The 26,812-nt window shown below is 43.8% G+C and overlaps 1 protein-coding gene across 5 annotated transcripts in view; it reads left to right on the top strand.

Moving 5' to 3' along the window:
- Positions 1–940: 940 nt before the first annotated feature.
- LOC114844815 (collagen alpha-1(XI) chain-like) overlaps positions 941–26,812 on the top strand; it is a 70,264-nt gene continuing 44,392 nt past the window's right edge. For 2 of the 5 annotated variants that reach the window (XM_041068213.2, XM_041068210.2), the window contains exons 1-6: positions 941–1,024; positions 1,314–1,476; positions 14,472–14,603; positions 19,673–19,837; positions 21,601–21,814; positions 22,592–22,754. In XM_041068213.2, coding sequence (XP_040924147.1) covers positions 1,458–1,476; positions 14,472–14,603; positions 19,673–19,837; positions 21,601–21,814; positions 22,592–22,754 — 693 coding nt within the window. In that variant the 5' untranslated portion in view covers positions 941–1,024; positions 1,314–1,457. Of the gene's footprint in view, positions 1,025–1,313; positions 1,477–8,395; positions 8,526–14,058; positions 14,363–14,471; positions 14,604–19,672; positions 19,838–21,600; positions 21,815–22,591; positions 22,755–26,812 lie in introns of those variants that run through there. The other 3 variants (XM_029132446.3, XM_029132450.3, XM_029132448.3) reach the window with 3 other exon arrangements.

The raw sequence follows: 26,812 nt of genomic DNA, 5'->3' as shown, positions 1-26,812 counted from the left end.
CACTGGGGGACCCGAGGTCATGGAGACGACCCAGGACCTCAGCCAGGTCTCAGAACCACATGTGATCGCAGGCATCCACTCTGGATCCAGCCCCGGCTCATGTCAGGCAGTTCACACCTGTGGGTGGTTTTTTACTGGTTGTCCATAGTAAGTGTTTATAAGGTTGTCAAAAGACTCAGAGAACAGCTCCATGCACTAGAAGGGCAAACACGCCACATAAAAACATAGAATTATATAGAATAAAAGTTTGGAGATGCAGACTTAAACATTTATGTTTTAATTTTTACCACTCACTAAATTCATTAAGTGCATGATGATGTCATAGACGTCCATTCGATGTGGACCCAGATCCTACCTGGATCTGGAAACGTGACCACAGATGCACATATCTGGTCAACCTTCGAGACCTGTCGCCACCGTGACCTGAGCACGGATGCATGAATGGAAACGATTCTATTTTGGATCAAGCAAATAAAAGCTGGATGTAAAATTAGCTTTATTGATATGACGTGTGTGCTTGTTGGTGGCTATGGTGGCTTTGGGAACGGGAAAATAAACACAGCCAGGAAAGTTTACTTTTCCGTGTTTTAAATTCAAAGCCAGTCAAACATAATCAAGTGACTGTCCTCCATGTGGATTTGGCAGTGGCCTCTGAGTGAACGCACTGATATTATTTGGTGGGAAAGTCACAGGTTGTGTTTCTCTCATACTCCTTATTGGATTTATTCAAAACCTACTGAAAATAAAGAATAATATTTAGCGTATTTTAATGTCATGTGAAAAAATAACTTTTTCTTTTTAGACTTATATTCATTTATTGATATTAGGCTATTTTATTCTGCCTTGCTTTGACAGACACATCACACGTATTCATGTATCAGGTGTGGACCGACTTAGTCTACATGACCAACTTTAGCCACGCCCACTCCAGCAAGGACGACCAATCAGGTGAATTAGCGCGTCAAACGCGGCAGTAATTATCTCACGGAGATTCGCCGGGCGGTTCTGATTGACTCGTTTCCAGGTATGTTCTGGCGTAAGTGCTTAGTTTGAGTTAATATATTATTAAAAAACTGTTTCATACTGACGCTGCCGTTTGATAATGATAAGGATACGCCTCCAATATTGTCCCAGGTCGGCCTTCGTAAGTACAGTATCTGCTAGTCAAGCTAGGTCCCCCTCCAGATTCAGTGATTAATTAATTTAAGCAGAAATTTAAAATGTTAAAGTGGGAAATTGTATTTTTTTTCTTCTTTTAGTTTATTCTGTGTGTTGTAACAAACACCGTCAATATGTATTCGACACTACTGCAGGTGCTTTGCGTCCATGAGGCCACTGAAGCCTGGGTCTGAGCGTGTCTCCTTCCATCTGCTTCCTGTCCGGTCCAGCTCCTGTCCGTCTGCCCCTCCTGCAGAGATCCTGTCTCATTACCTGTCCGTTCCAGGCCACTTCTCCCGATGAGGCTGTGGGTCACAGGTATGTAACAGTGAAGGGACCCATTTGTGCTTGGTGGCACATTGCATACAGAACCGTTGCATATTGTGTTTGAAGCTGTACTGAATGTGGACAAAGGCAGAAAGAAACAAACGGTAGGCATTAAAACAGTTCTTCTAGAAACTATAAAGTAAAAATGATACAACTGGGATAAATTCAATATGTCTGTGACATAATTTTGGAACCTTAGTGTACAAATGATGATCCATGAGTGCAGTTCCGTTTGAAGTGCTGGGAGTAGGTTTTCATCCCCACCATGTGTAATGCTCTGTGGGAGGAGATGACAGACGGAGAGCTGGGACCCAAACACGCTCATATTTTCCCATGGGCCCCCAAAATGTCTGCCAGACCAAAGTCCTTTCCTGTATGGACAACGCAAGACATACCACCGGAGGTGATGAAGGCTTCGGGGGACAAAGCCTGCCTTCACAGCTCCAGCTTGGAGTCCAGGTGAAGAGAGAGGAACTGGTTATTTGATTCTTGCCCCTGGTTCTGTCATGGGAAAGTGAAAAAGTCAGGGAAGAGAGGGGAGGTTGGCGAGTCGCCCCGCAGACATACGAGAGAGAGCGAAAAAGGGGAATCAATGGGGTGAAAAGGAGAAATGAGAGCTGAGTGTGTGACGTAGGCAAAGACCAATAAGGAAAAGGAAAGGGAGCGTGTGTGAAAGATATGGTTCAGGGAAATTTAGAAAGAAGTAGTAAAAGAGAGAGGGGGAGTAAAAGCAAAGAGGCCGCAGGCACCTCATCCTTTTACGGCTCAGTTTGTCTTGTCACAGTGAGTACACGGTCGACACATGACAAACTGGAGGAAAACGCAGTGTTCAAACGTTCTTACGAAGCAAGGTTATGGTTAACACAGAAGCCAATGGGCAACACTGCACCACTCATTAGAGTCGGCAATATAAAAATTTGCACTTTAGCCAATGATGAGGTGTCAAATGAAAGTTCTGACCACATTTACAGTGGACAATTTGTCACTACACTGTGTACTGCAACAATTTACTGCCCTTCACTTTGCATGGCTCTTAAATGATCCCAGTAACGGCATCGAGTGTACTGACAGTGTGTCACCACATTTTTTCCCTTCATGCTTCGAAACATTTGAATAAATGAATTGCTTTCTGGAAACTCTCCAGGTTTCCTAAACTAAACCTGAGCACACGAGGAGGAAAAAGACGTTGTTTAAAATGAAATTTACAGACTGTTCCAATGGAAAGTCTCAGTCCAGTGTCCTCCTTGTTTTTTTGTACCATGATGATATGTTGTGCAGATGTTGGGAAAAGGTTTCCATCTCACTGCAAAGAATAACAGCAGCAGCGGAAGTCCCCCAGGAGAGGTTCAGCCTCTGAGACGTGCTAATACACACACTTATGCAGACACGAGTGGAAGTATGTGCAGACACACGTGCAGTTTTATAGTCACCGAATCAGACACTCGCTTCTCTCCACACAGACACACACGTCCTCAGTCCGTTGGACGACAATCTTGTTTTTTTTCACTAACAGGGCGTGTGTAGAGACACATGCTTCTCACACTGGGACTCTTAGGAAACATCTAGACACACTAATTCTGATCATGTTTCCCAGTTACAGGTGCCAAAGATGATCCTTAGTCACTTCACTTAATATTTAATGTTCGACTAAAAAAATTTATTCTGAAAGTTGAAGCCGATGAGAGTTGACCGTGTGTGTGCGTGTGTGTGTGTGCGTGTGTGCGTGTGTGTGTGTGCGTGTGTGCGTGTGCGTGTGTGCGTGTGCGTGTGCGTGTGTGCGTGTGCGCGTGTGTGTGTGCGTGTGTGTGCGCGTGTGTGTGTGTGTGTGCGCGCGTGTGTGCGCGTGTGTGCGTGTGTGTGTGTGTGTGGCCCTGTGATGGAGTGGTGAACACCATATCACGCCTGAATGACCCTTACGAGGACAAAGCACTAGAAAGTGAGTAAGTAAAAGTGTTTATTGGCCTGAAGAGGCACAGCGAGAGCTATGCTAATGGAGGAAACTCTTGAGGAGGATGAGGTTGATGAAGAGTCAATGGTTTTAGTCTTAAAGGAACAAAGGTTTGTGTGGGTTCTGCTGAGATTAGTGCTTCATCCGTGACCAGTGTCGCGTCTCTCAACCCGAACCCAAACTACCCTGAAGACCTCATTAGTGTCTGCTTCACTTGGGCTTTATGTTTTCACAAGCTAACAGCAATTAACATCACCTGCCAGACAACTGAAATTCATGAGGAACCAAACGCTTTACACGCCTCTATAGACCTGGTTGGTCAAACAGTGGTAAACCATGCTGAAGTCCAGCCCATCCCGTGATTTTTGCACATCATGCGTTATTTCTGTCAAATGTAGCCGCACTACATGCCCTCGAGTGAATTTTAGCTGTGCTTAATTGAGGGAATGCCATCAAGCTGCTGGAACTGGAAAGCTCGCCATGAAATTACAGATGGAGTCAATTTTATGATCCTCTTTCACAGTAGTCAGCGGGAAATGAGAGCTTTGCTTTCATGGCCTTAAGCTGAGCAGCAGTTTTACTATAAGGAAAATTCCCCAGCACCCTCACCCCCCATTCCTCCAACCCCCCCGTGCCGACTGAAATGTTTGTAGTTGCTCCTCAGACATTTGTTACCTTTTCTACTGCAATAACAGGGAATTGAAGGGTGCACTGTTGCAGCTCTATGGCTTTTGGGAAACACCTTTGCCTCATTTGTTCAACTAGGAGGTTTCTAATATGCAGTAGTTCCCAAAAATGCATTTTTTTGATCTTATTACTGTATTCTAAACCCAATTGCAGATTTGATTACACGGGAGAGCACAGAATAAAGCTCATTTTTATTTTAAGCTCAACTTAAATCAGCTTTGCCCTAAATCTGAATTCTGAGAGTCTCCCACACCTGACTGTCAGCTTTTTCCATGATTTCACTGCTGACTTCGAGATACAGAAAGTTTCCTTTGTTTTCCAGCGCTCTGCTTCTCCAGAGTGCGAATGGAGGAAGATGAAGGGAGGCTTGGTGAGGGAGTAGAACAGTCTCTTAAATAACACAATATGTGCGTCACGTTCATCAAACGCGCTGGAGCGAGTCCTGCCTCAGCTCACCAAACTTCTCCAGTGTCAGTATTCGACTGACATTCAGCTGAAGACGGCGCGTATTTGGTTAAATGGAAATATAAGACACTTAATTGGAAACAAGGCAGCACCTTAAACCACTCACCAGATGGGCAACATCCTCGCTGAACTGCAATGTGTCGGACAGATGTTTGTCTGTGGCACAGGAGGCGGCATTAGGCCACTGCTTCGTGTCTTAAAACACTCATTTCCCCTCAGAAAAAGTTCTTAAAAGGCGAAGCCACTGCGCTCTGGGTCCAAGACGTATACTTAAAGAGGAGTAATCACAGGTTGTATGGTTGGCACAGAGCGGCGTCTGTAAAGCTCGACCTGATCTCTCGCTAATGAGCTTTTGTATAAACACGTTGAGCTCCTGTTGCTTGTTCTCTGCAGGCTTTATTTGCTCCCGGTCGTAAACTCTGCAGCACCAGCTTTGGCCAGAGCCGTCCAAGCGCTTGTCTTCAGCCTTCAGCTGGGTCCCCGCTCTCGCTGCCATAACGGTAGCGCAGAGCTCTGAGCAGCACACTGGCACGCACACACACACACACACACACACACACACACACACACACACACACTTGAAAGGCACATGATTAAAAAAATATTTCCCTTCTTCAGTGTGTCTTACCATTCAAACTTAAGCACTAATTGACTGTGTTGTGAACATCTTCAGTGATGAATCTTTCATAGGTTGCACCTCCTCTAATTCCGTGTGCTCCAAACACATCATGTATTAATTAGGAAACAATGCTCTCTTTCTCAGACGGGAGGAGAGAGCAGAACGGGGTGGAGTAATGAAGCACATCCCCTCTCCACTTGTAATACATTCAGTGTTTCCTGAAAGAACTGTTGCCTGGAGTTAAGCCACTAAGAGGCCAAATAAAACCGTGGGGAAACAAAGTAGATGCTCAGCGCTGTGTCAATTATTGTGCTCTGACTCCATTTTTACCAAAATTCTTCCTTTTAATTGGATTGTAAACAGTCTGTCCTGTCATGCAGTGTCTGCCAGTCACTGCAGGATTTCCTTTTTTGCACAGTTTGACCACAACCAATGCTAATATTGCTTATATAGTCACAGGATGATGTAAAAAGTGGAGCCGCTATTGTTTTCTTCCATCTGAGCCGTTTGCTTCGTCTTTAAACACCCTTTTCTTCTTTCCGTCTCCTCTCATATATATCTTTATTACCCCAGCAATCACAGGTACCTTTACATACGCAGTACCACCACTTGTGTATGAGAATGAGAGGCTCTGTAGAATATCCAGGAAGTTAATGTTGGAGAACTTCCACGAGGCACCTGGAAATAGGCGCCTGCAGGCGAATCAATTTAAAAATACCTCCAGAGTTGTGAGAGTTTGCAGCTGAATGGGATTCACCTCGTGCCGCCGCATGTCTGTTATCTGCTCATCCTGCAACTCCACCATGAGGAGGCTATCACACACCAAACAGGAAAATGTGTGCGCTTGTGCGCCGCTAGCACTAGGGGTCTCTCTATGGACCCGCTGAGTTGGAGCCAAATTGCCCGGCAGTGAAACCAACAATTAGAAAACCATCTTGCTTCCAAATGAAGCGTCATCAAGCAGGCAAAGAGCAAGTGTGCTCCTGTGCCCAGTGCTTCGTAGGCTTCAAGGCTACAGCACGGAGAAAGGGCTTCCCTCATTCTCTCACTGCTCTGTCCATTTGTTATGAAGCAGTTACGCTTAGATGGAGCTGGCGCCTCCAGGTTGATGTGTCAGCGATAACGACCCAGTCAAAGCGTTTCTGTAGAGACTATTAATCATAGATCACATTTGAATGTTAGATTCAAGGTGGTTTGTCATTCAACGTTCTTTATCGTGTGTGATCAGGCTTCAGCTAAAGGACCGGAGCCAAAGCTACGCCCCCTGAAATTTGGAGCTTGTCTGACAAAACCAGAACCACAGGAATATCTGGATGACTGTGGTTTGTGTAACGTAGCAGCAGCTATAAGGCACTGATGTGACATCATGTCTTCAATTATGCTGAGCTGATCGTGGGCCGATGAACCACTTGTCACGTTTGTTGTAGGAAAAGGCACTTTATAAAATCCTGGATTTTCTTTTTTCTTTCCAAGAAGCAGAAAATAGTTTCTCCACAATGTATGACGGCACATATTGAATATAAAAGTAGATTCTTTGATGCATCACCTCGTGTGCAGAGATCTTCCTCTTTTTCTCCTCTCTTTTGGAAAGCCTTCAATCTGGAATCTTATTTTAAGCTTCTCTCCCCACTGAGCTATTGCAACTTTTCTTAGAGAGTGAACAATGTGCCCACATTTCTCACCCACTTACACCTAAACAGGAACTTTCAAAGTATAGTCTTTAACTTTGTGTGTGTGTGTGTGTGTGTGTGTGTGTGTGTGTGTGTGTGTGTGTGTGTGTGTGTGTGTGTGTGTGTGTGTGTGTGTGTGTGTGTGTGTGTGTGTGTGTGTGTGTGTGTGTGTGTGTGTGTGTCCATTTGTGAGCGCTGTCGTGCATGGGTGTGCGTCTGCTTCACAGTTTACGCGTATATGTGATTTTCTATGTTATATTTGTTCCAAGGTATCAATTTGGTTAGCAGGGCTTGACTTGGTGGCCAGTAATAAACTTCTATTCCAGTGCTGCCTGTGCAGTGGCCTCCACCACAGGCAACTATGTGGCTTGCCGCCCGTATCACCACAAGGAGAGCCATACATTAGACTGGTATGACTCACGGAGCCTTTACTAGAGATTTCAGACCCATCACGGTGCATCGCGTTGGCACGATTCAAAGATGCCTCGAGATTCAGGAGAACATTTTTGGACTTGGCTGAAGTTTGGATCAAGATCACCAATGTAATGTCAACTGTATTGTCATTTACATTACATTTGTGTTAAAAAGATTTCTTCCTTCTTTGTTCTAATTATTTTTAGAAATAGGCACTGCTGGTTCATTTGGATCACGTACAATACATTTATTTAAATACTTATTGGACCACATACTCATTAGACAACATATGTTAATCAGCTGTTTTAAACAAATCATTCAGCCAATTATAAACACATAAATTAATTTGTTGCAAGTCTCTAATTATTTAATTTTATTTGCAATAAAATAGACAATCTGTTTAATTTTCTAAATTATGCTGAAAGACCTAAACACATTTTTCACTGCTTTGTTGACTAATTACGTGGCTGTTGTTCTGTTAGTGTGTGTGTGCGTGCTTCTGCAATCAGAATATCCATCCATTACGTGCACGGCCAGTAAATTATCTCCCTCGGCCTCCCTGCCATCAATCAGAATTCTCCAATGAGGACAGTCTTAATTTCCTCCTGGACTTCATCCCAGTGTTTTTTTGTGAAGACCTGTAGAGCTGACAGGAAAAATGAAATATGTAGGAAAAAATGCCACCTGAATCATGGTGAAAGCAAAGCTGTCTTTGGAAACAATGACACTCCTATTTGAAGGAATGAGTCCACATGCGGGAATGTGTTCTCACTTTGTTTAAATGATTCCAGACACCGCGCTCGCTCTCCCTATCGGCTCTACGCCGGTGCACGAGCAGCAAGCGTGCGCATGCAGAGAGAGAGAGAGAGCGAGAGAATACACGACGGCGAACACACTCCCACCCCACTTCACCCACAAACACACATCCGCTGTCAGCTGGGGCTCGGCAGCGCCCGGGGGGGGGGGGGGGGGGGGGGGGGTTGTTAGCGCATCACTTGTTAAGTCCAGCTGCTCTGCCACTTCTGCGCTTCAAAGAACATCCACTGGAAAATGCAACGGTCCAACGTCACTCAAAAATGTTCATAAAGCTCTTTTATATTATTGCAGGTCCACCCAGTAGAGTGCTCTCCTCACAGCCAAGCGTGGGATTCTTTGACAGCCAGATGTTGGAGCAAGCTAAAAGCCCCGTCAGTGCCAGCCTCTCTTTAAGAGCTGCCCCAGCTGAGGTGGATTAAAGGTGGAGTACACATTTATTTATGGCCCATTATTTAGTTTTTATTACACAACTAATTGTATGTGAAAAGGGCACATGAGTGTGTTTGGGCTCTTTCTACTGTGCTATACATGCTACATGCTAAGACTGTTGGCAAGCGGAGTAGGTGGCCGGCACTGCGGAGCAATTAGCGGATAAAGAGCCAGTTCCCTCAGGAGCTGGTGTGGAGTAGAGGTTCTGCTCAAACGAGACATGTACACCTCTCCAGGGAAACGTGTGGGAGATCAAGGCGTAGCATGAAGGAGACTTTATGCAAATTTAGGCAAAACAGATGTTATACAGACTACGGGGACACGGCTGTTTTATCAATGCAGCCAGCATTTGCAACCACAAACTCAGAGAGGAAATTAGGCTCCTCATTCAGATCTGAGCACAGATTAGCACATTACCCTAAGACTTTTGTCTCTAATTTGTAGTAAGTAATCGAACATTATTGCCTTCTGATCTGGAGTAAGATTGCAATCCAGGACATGTAAAAGCTTATTTACAGCTTAGTCAGGGAACTCTGTAGTGATTCATTAAGAACCATAAAAGTCACAGACGTAAAAGACATTTTTACGTAAATCCTGAGGACAAAAGCATAAAACACTAATATGTGCTTCCACATACAGTATGGTTTTCCACTGCTGATCTACCCCAGTTCTGTCCTTAAGAGTGATGGCTTTTGATTGGCCTGTTGTAGAAGCTTGTGGAAGGACCCATAGGCACCAAAGCTCTCGTGCACCATGGAAACAACACGGCACCCAGTCTGTGGTTACTGTAACCCAAACCCAAGATGCTGGAACTGGCCCAGTCCTTACACGGTGGGAGGTGGTGGACACGCTGCTACCTTTTCCACTGTAACTGTCAGCTGAAACACTGCACTGCAAATTCCTCAGCACGAGCGATAGCTTAACCCCCCCATCCCCCCCCTGAACACAAAGATGAAACCGTCCAGCTCAGGGATTCTAACAACATTACTCACCGACTAACCTTATGCTACTTTACTCAGACGACGCGCCGCTGCAGTGCCATCAATGGACGATGCCTCACTGGAAATGGAACAAAACGGCCCATTCATAGGCTTGTGGTTGATATGAGTGCAGTGCTCTGTAATTTGCATAATCTGTTTTCCATACTGTATCTCAAACCGCAGTTGTTTCTCTGGTCTTCATGGAAGCTCACGCAGACGTAATCGAGGCATGAGGCCACTGCAGTTTCCACTTGAACCACTTTTTGTCTTTCAGGTATGGCCACTATTTACTGTACCAGAGCAACAAACCAGAATCACATGGCACTGGCCTTTCAACTGTATATTTTCTGGTCTTTATTAGTCATGGTCCATTTAAGACATCCGGCTTTAACAATGATAAGAGTAATTGCTTTGAACCAGAGTCATAAAAAGCACACATATTATTTCAGACATTCTATCCTTGACCTTCCTACTTACAAAGATGTAATTAGAGTGAGCAGAAAAACAGGAGATTTTAATTTAAAGCTAACATGCTCACACCTAATGTAAGGCTGTTGGGAATGTCAGTAATCCTGCAAAATTCATCTTCATTCTTCATTCTTTCCTTCTATTGATTCAGATAATAAAACTCCAATCATGAAAAAACCTACGCAGCAAGTTAAGGCTAGTTTTTAGGCTGATTGAAGTAGACACCTGGAGCTTAAACTGTTACTGGTTTCATTCCCAGTAAAATTTGCCCCTTTTAAAAACTCATAAATTTGAGTGTGTGTTCAAACAGCTTCAATTGTTGCTCAGCATAAACTTAAATTATCCAAATACCAAAATGGCAAGTCACATCTGGATTCAGTGAATTTACTTATATGCATTTACAGTATGTGGACATGTTATCGCCCCAGTGACTGCTTTTATGGCTGGAAACTCATTCATTAAGATGACAGAGAATATACCTGTTGCAATAAAACGTTAGTCAGCAGATGTTTGCTCAGTCACTAACGGTTAACTACAGTATCTGGACCGTTCTCCACCAGACAGTGGAAAGAAAAACCTCTGCGTGTTGGAGGAAATATTTTCGCCGTCATTGGATCCTGGACTGTTCTTAAAGGCACAGTGTCGAGTCTTTGACAGTTAACAGTGCTCCAGTATGACGCAAAGTGTTGGTTTTCTTACTCCTTTGATTGATGGTTGATGGCAGAAATGGGTCAGGAAATGTGGTCACATGACATGAGGTGGGTGTTACAACATTTGTGTGGACACAGTGACCAGCAAAGCATTTTTCCCATTTCCCAGAATCATTGTAAACGGACTGAGAAAGTCCTAAAGAACCTGACAGAACATAATGTCACCTCTGATCAATATATAATCTTCTAGCCAGCTGGAGTTGACTATTGAATATTCACTTTTTCTAGTTTGGACTTTTTTTTGTTTCCAACATCTGTTTTTAACCTGCTAGGTGTTAATGTAGGTGCTGCTACAACTACAACAGGCAGAACCCCACAGCTGTTTTTATTCACATAACATAAAATCATTCAAATGCAGTATGAATTAATGCAACATGAAACAGCCATGAATCTTTTGAATTGCATTCACACTTGGGGATTTGACAGATCGCTCAGTTTTAGTGTTTATCTTCTCACACTTGGTCCAGTTCCAAGATCCGTGTTTGATCCTCGTCTTGACACACAAATATTTCCTCATTAAAAACAATTGCTATTGTACAAATGTCAGAGTGAAACTGAATTCTCTAAATAAGTGCTTTTTTTTCAAGCACAGCATCAAAGATGACACAGAGATTTATGACTGACCACAACAAACAAGACTAATGCAGAACATCCATGGCTTTTGAGAACGGCAACTCCCTTAGTGCTCCGAATCCATTACGGTTCATGAGTTCAAGCACAGTCAGGGCACAAGCCATGCGTCTTCATCTGCTCCGTCTTAGCGCTAATCTCTCTTGTCTTCTCTCAGTCATTGTCCTGTCTCCTGCGTCTGCCTTGTACGAGATTATCGATCTTATTGGAGCTGACGGCTCATTGTCACAGAGTAAACTGGGCTATTTAACAGTCTCAGCTTTTTGGACGGATGATGTTCAGACATAGCGCAGCGTTACCTCGACTGACCCCTCCAGTCTGTGTCAACCGGTCACTCTTCATGCTCAGTTTATTCTGCTGTAGGCCGGCGACTTTGACCCATGAAATATGAGCTGGTCGGGGAATGTTTAGAGGACCAGAGCTCTCCACTCCACTCAGTATAACACTCACTGCTCAGAGGAAATATATATGTATATAAGATATCTGTCTGTAAACAGGAAGCTGAAAACACGTTGATTGTGTCTACTAAAGCTTCTGACGATGCTCACGTGTTTCATCTGACCTCTAATACAGGTCACACCACTCGCCCCCCTCACTGTGTCAGCTGTGAAGTATAAAAGCCCTGCACACCTTGCAGCAGCCTAACTTCACACTTGTGGAGCCAGACTGTGATAAATGCTCAGTGGTTTCGTATGTGCTGTGCAGTTCTAGTTCGCATCCTCACCACCCCCCAACCAATCACACGTGGACTTCTAGCCAGATTAGTCATCGTAAAGATGAGCTTGTGAGGTTTGGTTTGAATTATGACCTAATGCAGGTTGAGCTCAGAGGAGCCAGGTGGAGGATTTGTTCTAACAGCAGGCAGGTTGATGAATGGACTCATCATTCAGAGAATCTGGGTTCAAGACCTTGCTGTTACCCAGAGGAAGTACCTCTCATCACCTGCACCTTTTATTCATTTTACTTTACAGTTACCTTGAGTTAAACAGAACATCCTGGACATTACAGTGTCACATTAGCATCGAAAATCATAGTAAAAAGATACAGTAACAAATAGTCTGAGGAGACTGAACTCATGCAACCATGAACCTGCAGGAAAGTGTGTCAGTCGACTGTTTATAGAAAGAAGCAAGAAGATTTTTAGTCCGAAACTTGAAAGCCTTTAGATTAAAGGCTGACTCCACTAGAAAAACAAAGCCACTAGGCAACATTTTCAAGACATTTTTGTTTTTATAGCTGCTCTGGGCTGAACCGTGCAAGGACTTGAGACTTATTATAGAATAATTATACAATGTTGTCTTGGTACACATTGGCACTAAATGCACCAGTTGTAATAATACGCCTTTAACTACCAAGAGGCAGGTCCAGAGTCAAGCCCTGCTGAAAATTGTAGACTGTCCCAGAAACAGGACTCTATAAGAAGCTGTTGGAAATCTGCCATCGCATGTCTTCCTTTTGAACGAGAAACTGAAGACTTTAGTTTTGCTTGTTGAGATTTCCTCCCTGCCAGCGCGGGCAGGCCTGTGGAATTAAACCGAACATTTTGGAGCGTTGACCCAGGATGAAACATGTATAAGAGGTTATGACATTTTCTGCCAACAGCTTAGAACAAAAAAAATAGTAAAAACATCTAACAACCAACTGACAGAGGGCCAATATACACCACCAGGCTACTTTCACTGTTTCCTTCTACTGTGCAAGGATAAAGGTCATCAAATATTTCATGGATAAATATTTCCAACTATTCCATCATAAATTGCCAATGAACTCAATCCACATATTTTGGTATTATTCATTATTCATTTGTCTTGAAGTGAGCAGCCTTGGGCAGTGGCGCAAAAAATTAATCAGCGTAATGAACCACGTTACCGAAACTGGAGGTTCACCGAGGCGAGTTCAAAACCTCAAAATCATTACCAGGTACATTCCTGATCAATAATGGCATAAACGCGCAGCAGCTGCCACCAGAGCGCCCGAGAGCAGGGGCTTAGTGTCCAACACGCTGCAGGAAAACTGTGGTTTTAAGAAGCTGCATTTGGATGCAGATCTACTAACGATCACCAAATGTCCCTGAGTAAATAGATGTTTCACATTTGGACGGCCCTAATAAATCAGAGCACTAATCCCACACACCCCGGAGTCTAAGGCAGTAATCAAAGCCACACATGCGTCCGCTCAGGCTCAGTCGTTTGTCTTTTTTTATTGAATCCTAATCACAGTGTACATAATCCACGCTGTTATTGTTTAATTCAGCGCACCTGGACAGCAACGCGCTAAATGGCCTCATACTGAGCCCGCGCTCCTCGTCGCGGCCGTCTGCGCTCCAGTGGTTAGGTCTCTCTTTCACCGGGACACAGGGCTCTATCGCTTCCACCTGTGCTCGCATCCTCTGCGCCAGGGGCGTTTAAGCGTCACTGTTGTTCTCGGACGCTGGGAGTCCGGTCCAAGCTAAATGTGAGCGCTCCTTGAGGAAACTCCTGGAGTCTGGAAGACATTTTATCCAAGCCACAAATTAGCCACTGGCCCATGAAGGAGCCATCAAGCTCTCTGGCTTCCACAGAGCATCTCCAGCTCCAACCCACCTCCTCATTTGCATTCAGTGTGCAGTGCTCCCCCAGCGCCTCCACTACCTCAACATGTCCCCGTTTCTGCTGGAGAAAAAGCCCAGTTTCTTTCTACAGCCTCACCTTGATAAAAAGTACTTATGCCACTGACTATTATCTGTCTGGGATGCTGCACTGTCCTGTAATTAGGCTGCACTGTTATGCAGTGATGCTGGGCTTGATGCCGTTCAGAGCCTCCGACGCGCGGTGGGCGGGGACCCGGACAACTTTGCCGACTGGTGATTTGATGAACGGAGGATTTTCCAGCGTCGGTGTCCTGCCGTCGGTCCAGGTTCCGCGTCGCGCCGCTTGTCCAGCCTCCTCGCCGTGCGCCGCTCTCAGGGAACGGGCTGACGCGCTTTTTTTCATGAAAGCCCATCACCATCAGTCTGAGAGCTGGGCTTAGGGGGGAGCGGAACCGAAGGGCCCAGTCTGGCTGTGAGAGGCATCCTTACACTTTGACACATGGCGTTGTAGTGCAAGCACTTTTTTTTTTGTGGATTGTGGAAGGGACCGAATTTGATCAAGTCGCCCGTTTTTTTTGTAGAGCTGCGGGCGCAAAGCATGGAGATGCAGAGGTGGAGCACCAGGTGGAAAACGAAAAGGTGGCTGTGGGATTCAACGCTAATTGCACTAGTCACGTTAGTTTTAATTCTTCAAGCTGCCGGCGTCGGAGCAGGTAAGGAGCCGCGCACCTCCACACACCTTCGACGCCCGGAGCGCGTGCTCCGCGCGGGCGTGCGCTCCGCCAATAGGTGGCGGTGAGCGCGGTGCGCAGCTACTGGCTGTACAGTGTGATTTAATTCAATGCCAAGCAAAAGCACCGTAACTCGGCGTGTAGTTCTATTACACTGTGGAAATCACTGAAGTTTGACCTTTTCTAAAGTGTATGAGCAACTTGCCGCAGCCGCTTGTTTATGAATAAATTAACAGCTTGGTTTATTTCATAGCTATATAATTAGAGTTGTGTGATCATTTCACGTCGAGTTGACCACGTCTGATGTGTATTTTTGGCCAAACCGACCAAGGTGCGGCTCTCTCTTAATTTCCACTAGTGTCTAATTAGGCAAAGTCTGTCTACAGGTGTGGTCTGCGAAGGGAGGCAAGGAAAAGGCTGACGGCGGTGATTTGTTGACACGAACGGTTGTAAAAAAAATGTGAGCAGTGATGGACGTCCCTGCTCATCAAAGTCCAGCTGTAAAAAATCCGCTTGGCGCGTTAACTTGGCTGTATCGCTGGAAACCTTGAAGATTTTACGCACCACGTTTATGCGTAAAGTTTGGAGATATGAGTAATAGCTCAGTGGGAATGTGTTGGGTTCCTTCACAACACAAGTGGAGCAAAAGACTAATATTGAATTCATATTCACAAGAGACATAAGTTGAAAACTTTTGTTTATTTGATTGAATCCGTGCTCACATAGAGTTTACAGTAGCACAGTTCACCAAAGACAAATATGGATATTGTAATGAAGTTGGAAGTTTTCATAAGGCACAGACCAGCACTGGAATTCTGGGAGCGAAGTTTATTTTCTACCCTGAAGAATCGCCGTCTTTCCACATTATCCAGGCTCTTGCTAATTTCCTTCAAGACGGGGCGTTGATGGAAAAATGAAAACAGAAATACTTTTTTTTTCTCTTCCTGCTCTATGAACACATGTGGGTCACATTAAGTATTGTTTTTATATTTGTGTGTGAAATCACTGTGATATCTATACTGTACTGTCCAAACATATCTATGCACATTGAAGATGTTTTTTTTTTATTGCTGTTTAATTTGTGAACTTCTTCTATCAGAGTCAGGATTAGAGAATAATTGTGAGAAGGTGATTCACATTTACCGTACACATTCTAATATCCAGGAGCAGGTAATGGTTGAACTGTGTTTTGATCAATCATTATCCATTCTTTAAAGAATGATGGAAGTCTTTAACTTTACATAAAAAAAATCAGCAACTGGCAAATTTCAGAGAAGTCTCCAAAAATGAAAAGATCATGAAAGCAAATACCAGCGTGGCAGAGCTTGCCCATTTCCCATCTTTCTTCACTCTGGCTGATATTTAAAGTAACCATAATTGCATGATGTGCTAGCAAACATTTACAGGGTTTCCAGTGTACTTTAATTGCTGTCTGGGCTGCCAGTTCTCAGCAGATGGCAGTGATACAAGAAGGACTGACAGGACATCCCAAGATGCTGCTGAAAAACCACAGAGCCACAGACACATTAGTGACTTAGTCGAAATGTAACGGGTTTAAAGTTAATCTAAGTCTGAAGCTTAAAAGCGCATAGCGGCTTCTGATGAGTCATGGGATGGAGGCTTCTGGTCCATACTGAAGATGGTGTTTTAATGGTTTTAGCAGAGGCTCCTTGTGCCACTGTGCGTCAGCGCTTCAGGGGAAACTCGCTCCTTTGTCATGTTTGCAGCTTTTTAACATGGCAGGTAGTATATCACACGCCCCCGACAGCCGTTTGGAAGATGTGTCATTAAAAATCAGAGAGACTGACAAATTGCCCCCCAGACGAGACTGTGGAGAGTCTGAGGCTGCCTGGGTACCTTTAACATGAGAGACGCGTCTTGCGTCTCTTGTGGTTTTCATCCTTATCATTAGAATATGGTTTATTTCGTTTTAAGAGTGGAAGGATGGGAGCGTTTGGCAGGAGGTGCTGAGGGTATAGCTTTCTGGCTCAAACCCCTGTGAGACTGAAAAAGCCTTTTAAAAGCTTTGCCTAGTCATTTGGGGTCTTTAATGGCTTTGGGATATTGCCTGTTTTTCAGGGCTTCTGTGAAATAATGGCTGTGGAGAAGGCGAAGGGGCTGAGGAGTCAGGGGTGCGGGTGGGCGGCTGTGTGTGGGGAGCTGGGGGTGGAGGTGGGGGTTTCTGGCCAATCCAGCACATCTGGAATATATGAGGCCTTGAGGTATGCAGTAATGCAGAAAGGCATTCTGAAACTCACAAAGAGACCTTTAGTCCAAACGCTCTCTTTTTTCAGAAATCAGTAGCTCTGTACTTGGGACAGTATTCAGAAGAGCCACAGTCTATTTTCTTTTTTATGAGGCGTTTGGTGTGAGCTTTAAAACTTGGCGTTTGGTGCCTTGTTCTGTCTGTGTTCAGGTCCATAGTCAGTGCTACAGTAGAAGCTTATGTCTGGTTAAATCTTGCTTGTGTTTGAAGTTTCACTGTGTTTGCGTTTAATTGCAGTTTTGCTAATAACTGCCGCTTTGATTACTGTATATGATGCCAATTTGAAATGTGGCGTCTTCTAATCTCTGCCCACATTAGCATCAATTAAGGAGCACATCTGCACAACTTCAAATTAGCTACTGTAGAACCCGAGACACAATCCTCGAACGAGTCCATAAATCAGGACGATCTGATTCATCACTCAAGCTGTTATTTTTCCAGTCACACGAGAAGTAGCAGCAGGGATGGGGCCTTCTCAGTTCAGGCTCATGTATGTTTTAGTTGGGGGGTGGAGGGAGTGGTGCCAGTGCCATAATGGGTTCAGCATGTGGGCCTAGACCCCCACCTAGTCCCTAAAAGTGAGCAGCAACCGCACAATCAGCATTTCCTGGCTTCATGTGCCACACGACTTAAACAAGCAGAAAATGTAAATACACGTATATACTTATAATCAAATTCCTTCACCTTTTCCTGTAGATGTGGAAACGTACTGTATGATAAAAGAAGGCACACATGGTTTTTCCATCGGTGGGGGAACGTGTAAGAACAGCTTCACGTTCATTTCTTTTAAATACTCTCCCTTCCCACCGTCTGTGTGCTTTTGATTAGTCCCTGCGTCACAACCACCCTTGCTTCCTGGGTCATGCACTTTAACGGAGCGTCAGGCTGAGGAGGAGATTTCCCACAATATGTACTTACAGAAGAGCTTCTGACTGATCCATTTAAAATAATGTTCCCACACTGTTTTTTCCTTGGTATCAACCACATCGTTATCTGAATCAGTATCTCTTTTTTTTTTTAAAGGAAACAAGATTTCACATGAAGCTTTTCTTCCTTAAAGGCTGTGCAGTCCCAGCGGGGCTCTAGCTGACCTTTCAGACACTGTTTATCATTGTTGGGCCTTTGAAGAGGACACATCCTGCCTGTTGACTCACTGAAAGCACCGATGTGTAACTTGATGTGTAGTGTGGCAAGTTGCCTTTACTGCTTTGGGCTGCACTCGCTCAGTTGGGATGTTTAACCTTTAGTCATTGTCTACATTTAGTTATATTCATGCTCAGAGATTCTGTTCCATGTGGTGAATGTCATTAAAGTCGGCCTGTGTTACAACAGTTGGTCTGTTAATTTGCTAAGAGTTATTAGCTGGTGTTATTAACACCAACTTTATTCAGAGAATGCAACCACAGCACAATGAAGTAATGAATCATTGTTGCATCCATGACTCTACTGTGCACATCATTCTAAGCCTTTAAACAGAGGACATAAAACATTCTTATGTCATTGAAGGCGTCTTTTTCCAGCTGCACTGTTCCTGATGTGAGCAGGACACTGTCCTGTTGTTGGCTAACAGCATATCGTCTCCCACATTCATCTTAAATATGGAGGCCAAAACATTAGATTCATAATACAGTGACCTCCAGTGGGACTCTCATACATATAGTAGAACCATTCTGACAGCTTCTACTTAAAACACATGAGTCGCAGCTTGGTAAACGTAGATTGAATAATGAATCGCAGAGCTACTCAATTGGACTGAATTAGGATTACAGGTGTTCCTAATAAAGTGGCCACTGAGGGGATATAAGACAAGTCATTTGACTCACTCTGTTCCAGACCCGGAGCCAAAAGGCCAGAATGGTGCCGGTTATCAATGACCAGTCCTGTCTGTACGTCCTCTCTGTCAACTGCTGCTCCCATAATGACCTTGGATTAATGGGCTGCTCTCGCTGCTCCGTATGTTACTACAACTGTAGCTTCAGGCAGACGCGCAGTAGATGGTGAGCGTTGTTAACCTGTACGTCAGGGCTCTTGTTTATGTACTGGACTCGACGTAACCCGCTAGGCCCCTGAGATTCTCCATAATCAAGTTGTAGCTGATGTGGCGAGGAGATAATGGAGCAGCGCTGGTAGCGGAGCGGCACAGTCGTTTCACGGAGGAGTTCGAGGTCCATTGATCAGAAGGGTCTTGGTGTTAAGCAGCTTGTAAAGCGGTGCCCTGATCAGCAGCAGTGACTTTTATCATCCCAGAGACACTGTGAATTCTGGCTGTGGGGAAATAGCGGAGGTGAGGAGAGGGGCCAATTACAGTATGTCCAGTGAATGAGGCCGAACGCCTTTAGCGCTCCTCTGCCAAGGCACTTCATAAACGAGCAACTGACAGATTTGGCCAACAGTCCCTGAACAGGCCCGGCTCTAATTGGTGTAAATGTTGACTTATCGTCAAAACGCCAGGTCTTATTAGATTTTATACTAACTGTTGACATGCAGCTCTCACAACACGAGAACCTGTGATACATTATGACGAAGAGTTTTTTTCTTCTAAGATGATGTATGATAGTGAATTTATATGGATAAGAAATGTTATGGACACTTACAGCCCTTTTTTAACACTAGCAATATAAAAAAACAAGGTTTTTTGAGGTTACGTTCCTAATGCGTTCTGCCTATTGGAAATAGACAGCTCAACACTTTGGACGAATACATTCCCCAAATAGCTTATTGTTTGGCAATCATTTTTTCTGTAAAAAGAAAATTTTCGGTAATTGAATCAATTCTTCCTCCACAGCTGAACCAGTGGATGTACTGAAGGTGCTTGACTTCCAGAGCTCCCCTCAGGGAGTAAAGAAAACACCAGGGTTCTGCACAGTTCGCAGAGGATCCAAACCTGACATCGCTTACCGAGTAGGAAAAAAGGCTCAGCTCAGCGCTCCGACCAAGCAGCTCTTCCCAGGTACAGCACGGTGAACTCACTGCTCTCCTCCCACAGGTCATCAACACTGAAGGTGTAAATAAACTGCACCCAGAGTTTATCTTTGTCTTGCACATCTGGCCCAGCAGATGTGTGACCACGGCTGAAACGTCTCTCTTCTGTTTTCTTACAGTTTCACATCACAGGGGGCTTTTAATAATTATTCTGCCTGTTACTCTGCTGCTTTGTACTGAATGGAATGTAAAACATCTGAATAAGTATTGTTACTGACAAGGTGAAATTACTAAACATCAAATCTTGAAATCTGTATTTTGCTCCCAGGATACCTGCAGCCAGAATACTGGAGAGTCAGTGTTTGAAATGAGTGTCAAAGTAAAGTGGAGCCTTATAATAAATGAGACGCTAATTAAAACAAGGCACAGCTAAAGGATCCAGCTCCTTCTTCCTCGAAATATCCGAACGTTTATGGTGAAGGCGAGATGTTTTGCATCAAACTCCACAGATGAGGATTTTACACAGGAAGCTTGTAAACCGCCAGTCTGAGAGTTTAGGAAGCTCCATCTTGGCTTGCAGCCCTTCATGTTGGCACAGGCATGACTTATGAAACCTGCAGTCAGGTCATGGAAGCTGATGCGTTCGTGTAGACTGTTTATGGTGGAACCTCCTACAGTAGCAGCGTGTCACAGGCCTCCTTCAATAAATCATGGTTTCAATGACAGTACGACCGAGGCTGTTGTTTTACTCTCTATACCCCTATAGCCTTCTATCTGCCATGTAATAGAAATTGCAAATGACTTTAGGGAAACAATTCAGTACAAACATGTGTGCAAAACCTCAGTAGGCCCATATTGAGGCCACAGACGAGCAGCGTCGCTCAGCACATGGCGGCTGAAATGTCACGTAAACACATGACTTAACCAGTAGAGCTGTCCCAGAATCGTGCCTGCATTGATATTGTTGGGAAACGCACAATTTATTTCAGCAAATCGATGACACTAATGTTTCTGGTGTGGACTGAACCTGTCAATAATGTTTTTCCACTACTGTGATGACTTGCAGCCTTGAATGTGACGTAGGAAAGCTAAGCAGCATGTTCTGGACATTTCTATTTCTGTTGATACCGTATAAACGTATTGCTGCTCTTCAACACATTTAGTAATAAGCACTATAATACTAAGGATCTTATTATTTCTGTTGCCTGTATAAAAGTATAGAATTTTATTAGGAGGTGATAGTTTTAATAATACTTTTATTTTTCCAGTCTAGACGCTGCCTGTTTAACTATTTGAATGTGACTGAATTTGAATTAACACACTTTAAGGTATCAGACAGTTGGCATCTGCTTCAGGCTAAACCTCCATCACACCTTATGCTTCCAGTGATGGAAAGTCTACTTAAGCTTAAAGGCTGCGCATTGGAGGCGCCGTGGAAGCAGAGCGTTAATTAGTCCTTAGTCAGAAAAACTGTTATTTTTGTATAAATATTTCAAACTGTTCAGGTGTTAAAACATGACATTTATTGGAGTTGTTGTATTTACAGCCCAGTGTAAAAGGAATGTGGTTCTGTCACCACTGCTGACTTGTGTCCGGTCTTTTAGCTGCCTTAACAACCTAGTTGTCTAGAACTCTTGGGTTTGATGTGAGTAGAGAAGGTGGTTGAGCTACTAAACTTGCCATTAGTCAGTTTAGTTCTTTTTGCCTGTTTGGAGGTTTTGAGGCCTGTGTCTGTTCTATTTTTCTAACATACATTTGCACATACTTGTGTGCTGCTTGTTCCACCTTTAGGGGGAGTTTTCCCAGAAGACTTCTCCATCCTCTTTACCATCAAGCCCAAGGCCGGACTCCAGTCCTTCCTGCTGTCCGTGTACAACAAACAAGGCATCCAGCAGCTCGGCGTGGAGGTGGGCCGTGCCCCCGTCTTCCTGTACGAGGACCAGCATGGCAGGCCTGCCCCCGAGGAGTACCCGCTGTTCCGCTCCATCAACCTGGCTGACGGCAAGTAAGTGCTGGTTCCACAGTGGAGGTCCGATGGGCTGATACATGTTTCAATCCTCTGGACTGTTGCTTTTCTGTTTCCACTTGTGTAATTGAATTATTTTTCACTTGTTTTTTGGGATGCTTGTGTGATAGAGTTCACTGGGCATTTTCAGGCTCATCTTGAACATTTCATCATATTTAATTATTTATATAGATCAATATTTATAGGATCCACTAAATAATGATGAACGTATTTTCACGAGCACTCTTAACATTCTTAAAGCTTGGAAAACTGACACACAGCTCTGAAGATTTATCATCATCATATGTTTGTTCAGTCATTAACACCATATGGAACAAGTCAGACAGGGAATAGCAAGTAAATTGCTGTCAGCAATTTGATGACAGCCTTTTCTTTTTTAGATTATTTACAGCAGTGGGACACTGATATGGAGAAATGGGCAACAACTTCATAAATCACTTGCCTGTCCGATGATGCTGATAGAAATAATTGTTAGAAAGTTGCCATCAATCTTTTGCACAACAGAAAAGCTTTAAAATGATCCCATGTGTGGTTGTTTTTCTAGCGCACTGTATTTTGAAGGGGTTAAATTATGCTTCACGTTTTCAAATATCCACCTCAGTAGCGATGATTAAGTCCTGTAATAAGATTTTATTCAGAATGAGTCATTGCAGACATGTTAAGCAATAGTCAGATAGTTCCCTACTATCTCTGGAAGTTAAGGATAGAAAGGGAGGAAGAGCTTTCCCCAAATGTGAACTCCTGTGTTTTGCGTAGGTGGCACCGTGTGGCCATCAGCGTGGAGAAGAAGAGCGTCACCATCATTGTGGACTGTAAGAAGAAGGTGACCAGGCCGCTCGGCAGAAGCGACCAGGCTGTCATTAACACAGAGGGCATTACTGTCTTTGGCACCAGGATTCTGGATGAGGAGGTCTTTGAGGTAAGTTACAAACACCTTTAACCACTGCCTGCACTCGTGTTATCACTATTATTGGATTCAGTTGTTTTTTTTCCATATGTTGTTCTTGGAAGACCACAAAAACCTCTGACACAAAATCTGTGCAAAGATGTCGCCATCATTTATACGTCAGTGTCTTACAAATATAATGCAGACATTCACCACTGGATTGAAGCGATTATGTTTTAAGGGAGTTTGGCGCTTACTTAGATCCCAGCAATTTTGCCATTTTGGTGAAGTATGGATCTAATTGAAAACATATTCTGAGCATTGCTCTCAATGAATCTCATTTACCATTGTGAATGGGTACAATTCCAGTGCACAGTTCTTCAGCTCGGGTCCAGTTGCTTTAAGGCTAGACATTTTATTTGTCTTTCATTAACTTGTGCATAAAGTAAATGTTGAATTTTATTGGCCAGAACAACAATATTTGCTTTGTGTACTTGGCAAAAGCCTTGGGCAAGGTCTGTGGAAAGGCTACTTTCAGAGTGCGATATAGAAAGTGCCTTTTCTCTTAACACTGGTTGGATTTGTTTAAATAGTTGACTTAATAAAAGAAAGACTGAGGTCTAATAAACTACACTTGCTCCCATTGGATGCTGGCTCCTTGGGATATGTGAGTTCTGCTGAAGGTTTCTTTTCGTACCGTTCCTTTCAGAACGTACAGTCCAGTTCGTGTGATTGTGGTGGTTGTGATACGAGCTACTGGGTACCTTTTGAGCTGAGTGGAAAATGTGAGCTGAGTGCTAGCTCAGGACACAATAGGCCCCCTTTGATGTCGGCATGTGGAATGCTCGCTAAGTAAAACAGGCTGGACAGAGTTTGCCTCCAGGTCAGTTATGACTTCCCCAATGGGAGCCACTTGAAAATGACATGGGCTCTTCCTCTGCGATAGGTTTTTGGCAGGTGAATGGCATCGCTAAGGTAAAGAGGTTAAAGCATGAGAGGTCATGACAGAATACAACAGCCAATATGGCTTCAAGCAATAGTTCGGTACATTTGACATTTGGATAAACGACAATGAGCATGCTGGGTATTTTCTTGCCTCACTACCACCAATACAGAGTCAAGATGATAAAAGGCAAACTATTAACAAGTCCTTTCCATTTTTAACAGATTCGTGTCCGGCAATTTGGCTTTTTACGACTCTTTGATTAAACACATTAGACTAATCAGTGGTCAATTACAGAGCCATTTGTTTTGTTCTCAGACCTGGAGGAGAGAAAATGACCCCTTTTGTTCCAGGAGCTTAAAGCTGTTTGCATGATGCAACGTGGTTCTAATCAGTGTATCGCACAAAAGCGGCGCTGTGGTGGCCCAGCTACAACCACAGCAGAACTGTAGCTTAAGCTGCAATTATTTCCACTTCAAATGCATTAAACTTTGTTGACTGCAAGCTGTGCTGCTGATGGCAAAAATGGTTAATTGCTGAATATTCTTGAACATTAAAGCAGATTTGCACAGTGGATGTAAGCCATGTGTTTATTTAGTAGGTATACAACAATCAGTCAGTCTGAGCCTGTGGAAAGTTTTCAGACACTCTTGGCTGCAATATTCTGTCAAATGTAATAATGTGACACACCTTTGAGTTGTATAAATATATAAAAACAGTGGATTTGAATGTAAATCTTATGATATGTTCTCTAAGTCAAGGCTCAAATATAATACAGTATATTATGATTTACATGTGGATTTAAAAATGGTAAATGCTTCAGGAATGGCATCTACAGTATGTAATGGTACAGTTGTGCTGTGCTGGTTCTTCAGATGAAAAGAACAGCTGATCAATGGTAGCAATGAGTTTGGAGGCAAAGGGAACCAGGACACTACACTGACAATTGACTTTTAAAGCCATTAGAATTTGATGATGGTGACTTTATTTAGCTCCACTGTTGCGTGTAGACGACATGTAAGTGACTATGTTTACTTGGCGTTAAAGTAATTGTTAGATTACTGTGAAACCTGGTCAGACAGAAACAGACCATGTGTGAGCTTCCTAAGCTTCCTTAACTGGAACAAAGCTTTACCACAAGCATTACTGTCTTTAATAAAGTTTTTAAGTGTGGCTTTGAACCCACCCAGCTTAGAGATACAATGTAAACCCATCTCCCTAAATGAATAAACCAGAACCAAAACTACAAACATTTTTTAGCTTGTCTTGAGTTGATTTATAAACGTTATCGCTTCGAGCTTTACAACTTTGGAGCATTTTCCAATTTTAATTACTTGTTGGTTTTCAGCGTTCTCTCTGAAATCGCCTGGAGCACATGGCTACCTTACTGCAGGAGATTGCATAAGCAGGTGTCAAAGCTGGAAGCATGCAGAAGAGTGAAAGCTTGGGGAAAATATGATCAGTGTGTGCTTAGTCTTGGCACACATCGCACAGCTGTTGAAGAGATATGCTCACTGACCGGGTCTCCAAATGCCTTTTTTCTCCTTTCCTCTCTCAAATAGAAGTCACAAGTTATTCTAAGTGAAATCATTTCCCTGTCTCATTTTAATGCAAATCCACTTCTTGGACTTTAAAGGATTGGGTGGGATCCTTTGTTTGCACCACATGTCAGTGTATGTTTACATGTGTGTTGTTACGCACAGGCATTCATGCAAAAAAGTGTGTTTGAGGGAAAGAGAGAGAGAAGGAGGTGAAGAAAGTTTGTTTATGGGTCTGCCATTACTGCAAAGTAGATGATTCCAAAATGCTGTCCCTCAAGCAGGACTCGCTTTCGCAAAGGACTCTTAACTAAGTTCGAATGGTCTCTTAGCCCTAAAGTGAATCATTGTTTATAGCTGAGTTGGCAGGAAAAGAAACTCTGACTGTTTCTCATCTGCCTCAGTCACTGTTTGCCCTCCAATACCTGTCACATTGTTTTTGGTCAGGGTTGTGTAATAGCTCTATAGCAACACATTTACATTAGCTAATAAACCTGTAGCTGTTGCCCTCGTGCTGCAGCCCTCACTAACGGGCCGCGGCGCAGCCAACAAGTAACGGACCCGCGGTGCTTCTTGAGAACCTGCCGATGGAAACGAGCAGCGCACGGAAAGGGCGATGATCGGACGTGCGAGCGAAGTGAAGAAAGGGCAGACAAGCGAGCAGATGGTTCAAACCTTTGGGAGCTACTGGCAAGTGAAGTGTTTTAATATTGAGAGGGTGCAGGACGTTTGTGCGCCCCAGTGCCTGAAAAGAAACTTTATCCGCAGGCCGACCACAACGGCTGTGTTTGATAAAGTGTGAGGAGAAGCCTGGAGACTGACTCCGTCTTCCTCCTCTTTGCTCCCTGCTTAATTGTTGTCCTTGTGCACTTTTGAAATCCCATCTGCCTGTCTGTTCCTTCACGATGTCCTGCCCTTGTTTTTTCACAAAAAACACTTGTTTTTTAATGTTGCTAATAAGTGAGTGCAAGAAAAAGTACAGTAAGTAAGTAATTGCGGCCTTGAAACATACTGCGAGTTTGTTCTATATCTACTTTAGAAGCAAAAACATCTGCAGCCGTAACGGTTGTTAACGGTTTCGTTTGGGGAACGTAGTCATGACCTGTGAGATGGTCACATCTGGCTGAGGGTGCCGTGGGAGGTTGAGTGTCACAGGCGGGTCACAGTGACGCCGTTAAAGGCTTTATGGCTTCTTTACTCTCGAGCATTAACAGTATGCACATATACTAAATATACACTCTCCTCTCATCGTATGTCTTCCATATAAATGCTGCTTTCATTTCCTTTACAGTCTCTCTATGGGCTCACATGTGGTGTGAAGCGTTCCCCTAAATGACATATTATTGGCGGCACAGAAACATGTCATTTGTGATTGTGGCAGCCTTTTTCACTCCTCTGTGTACATATGCATTTATGCCTTTCTGGGTCAAACTCCAGATGCCTGGGGCCTTTTTCCAAATGTGTGTTCCAGGTGCATTAATATCCTCCAGCTGTTCCTGCAGACACACTGACCACCTGCCCACAAGCGATAACCTTACAATTGTCTCATGCGCGTGTTCTTCTGTCGGCACTTCTGTTATCAAGTCATTTGTTTTCTCAAAAGGTTTAGC

Source organism: Betta splendens, chromosome 17 (genome assembly GCF_900634795.4).
Source record: "Betta splendens chromosome 17, fBetSpl5.4, whole genome shotgun sequence".
In the NCBI taxonomy this organism is placed as follows: domain Eukaryota; kingdom Metazoa; phylum Chordata; class Actinopteri; order Anabantiformes; family Osphronemidae; genus Betta; species Betta splendens.
This window is presented reverse-complemented; position numbering and strand designations above follow the sequence as displayed.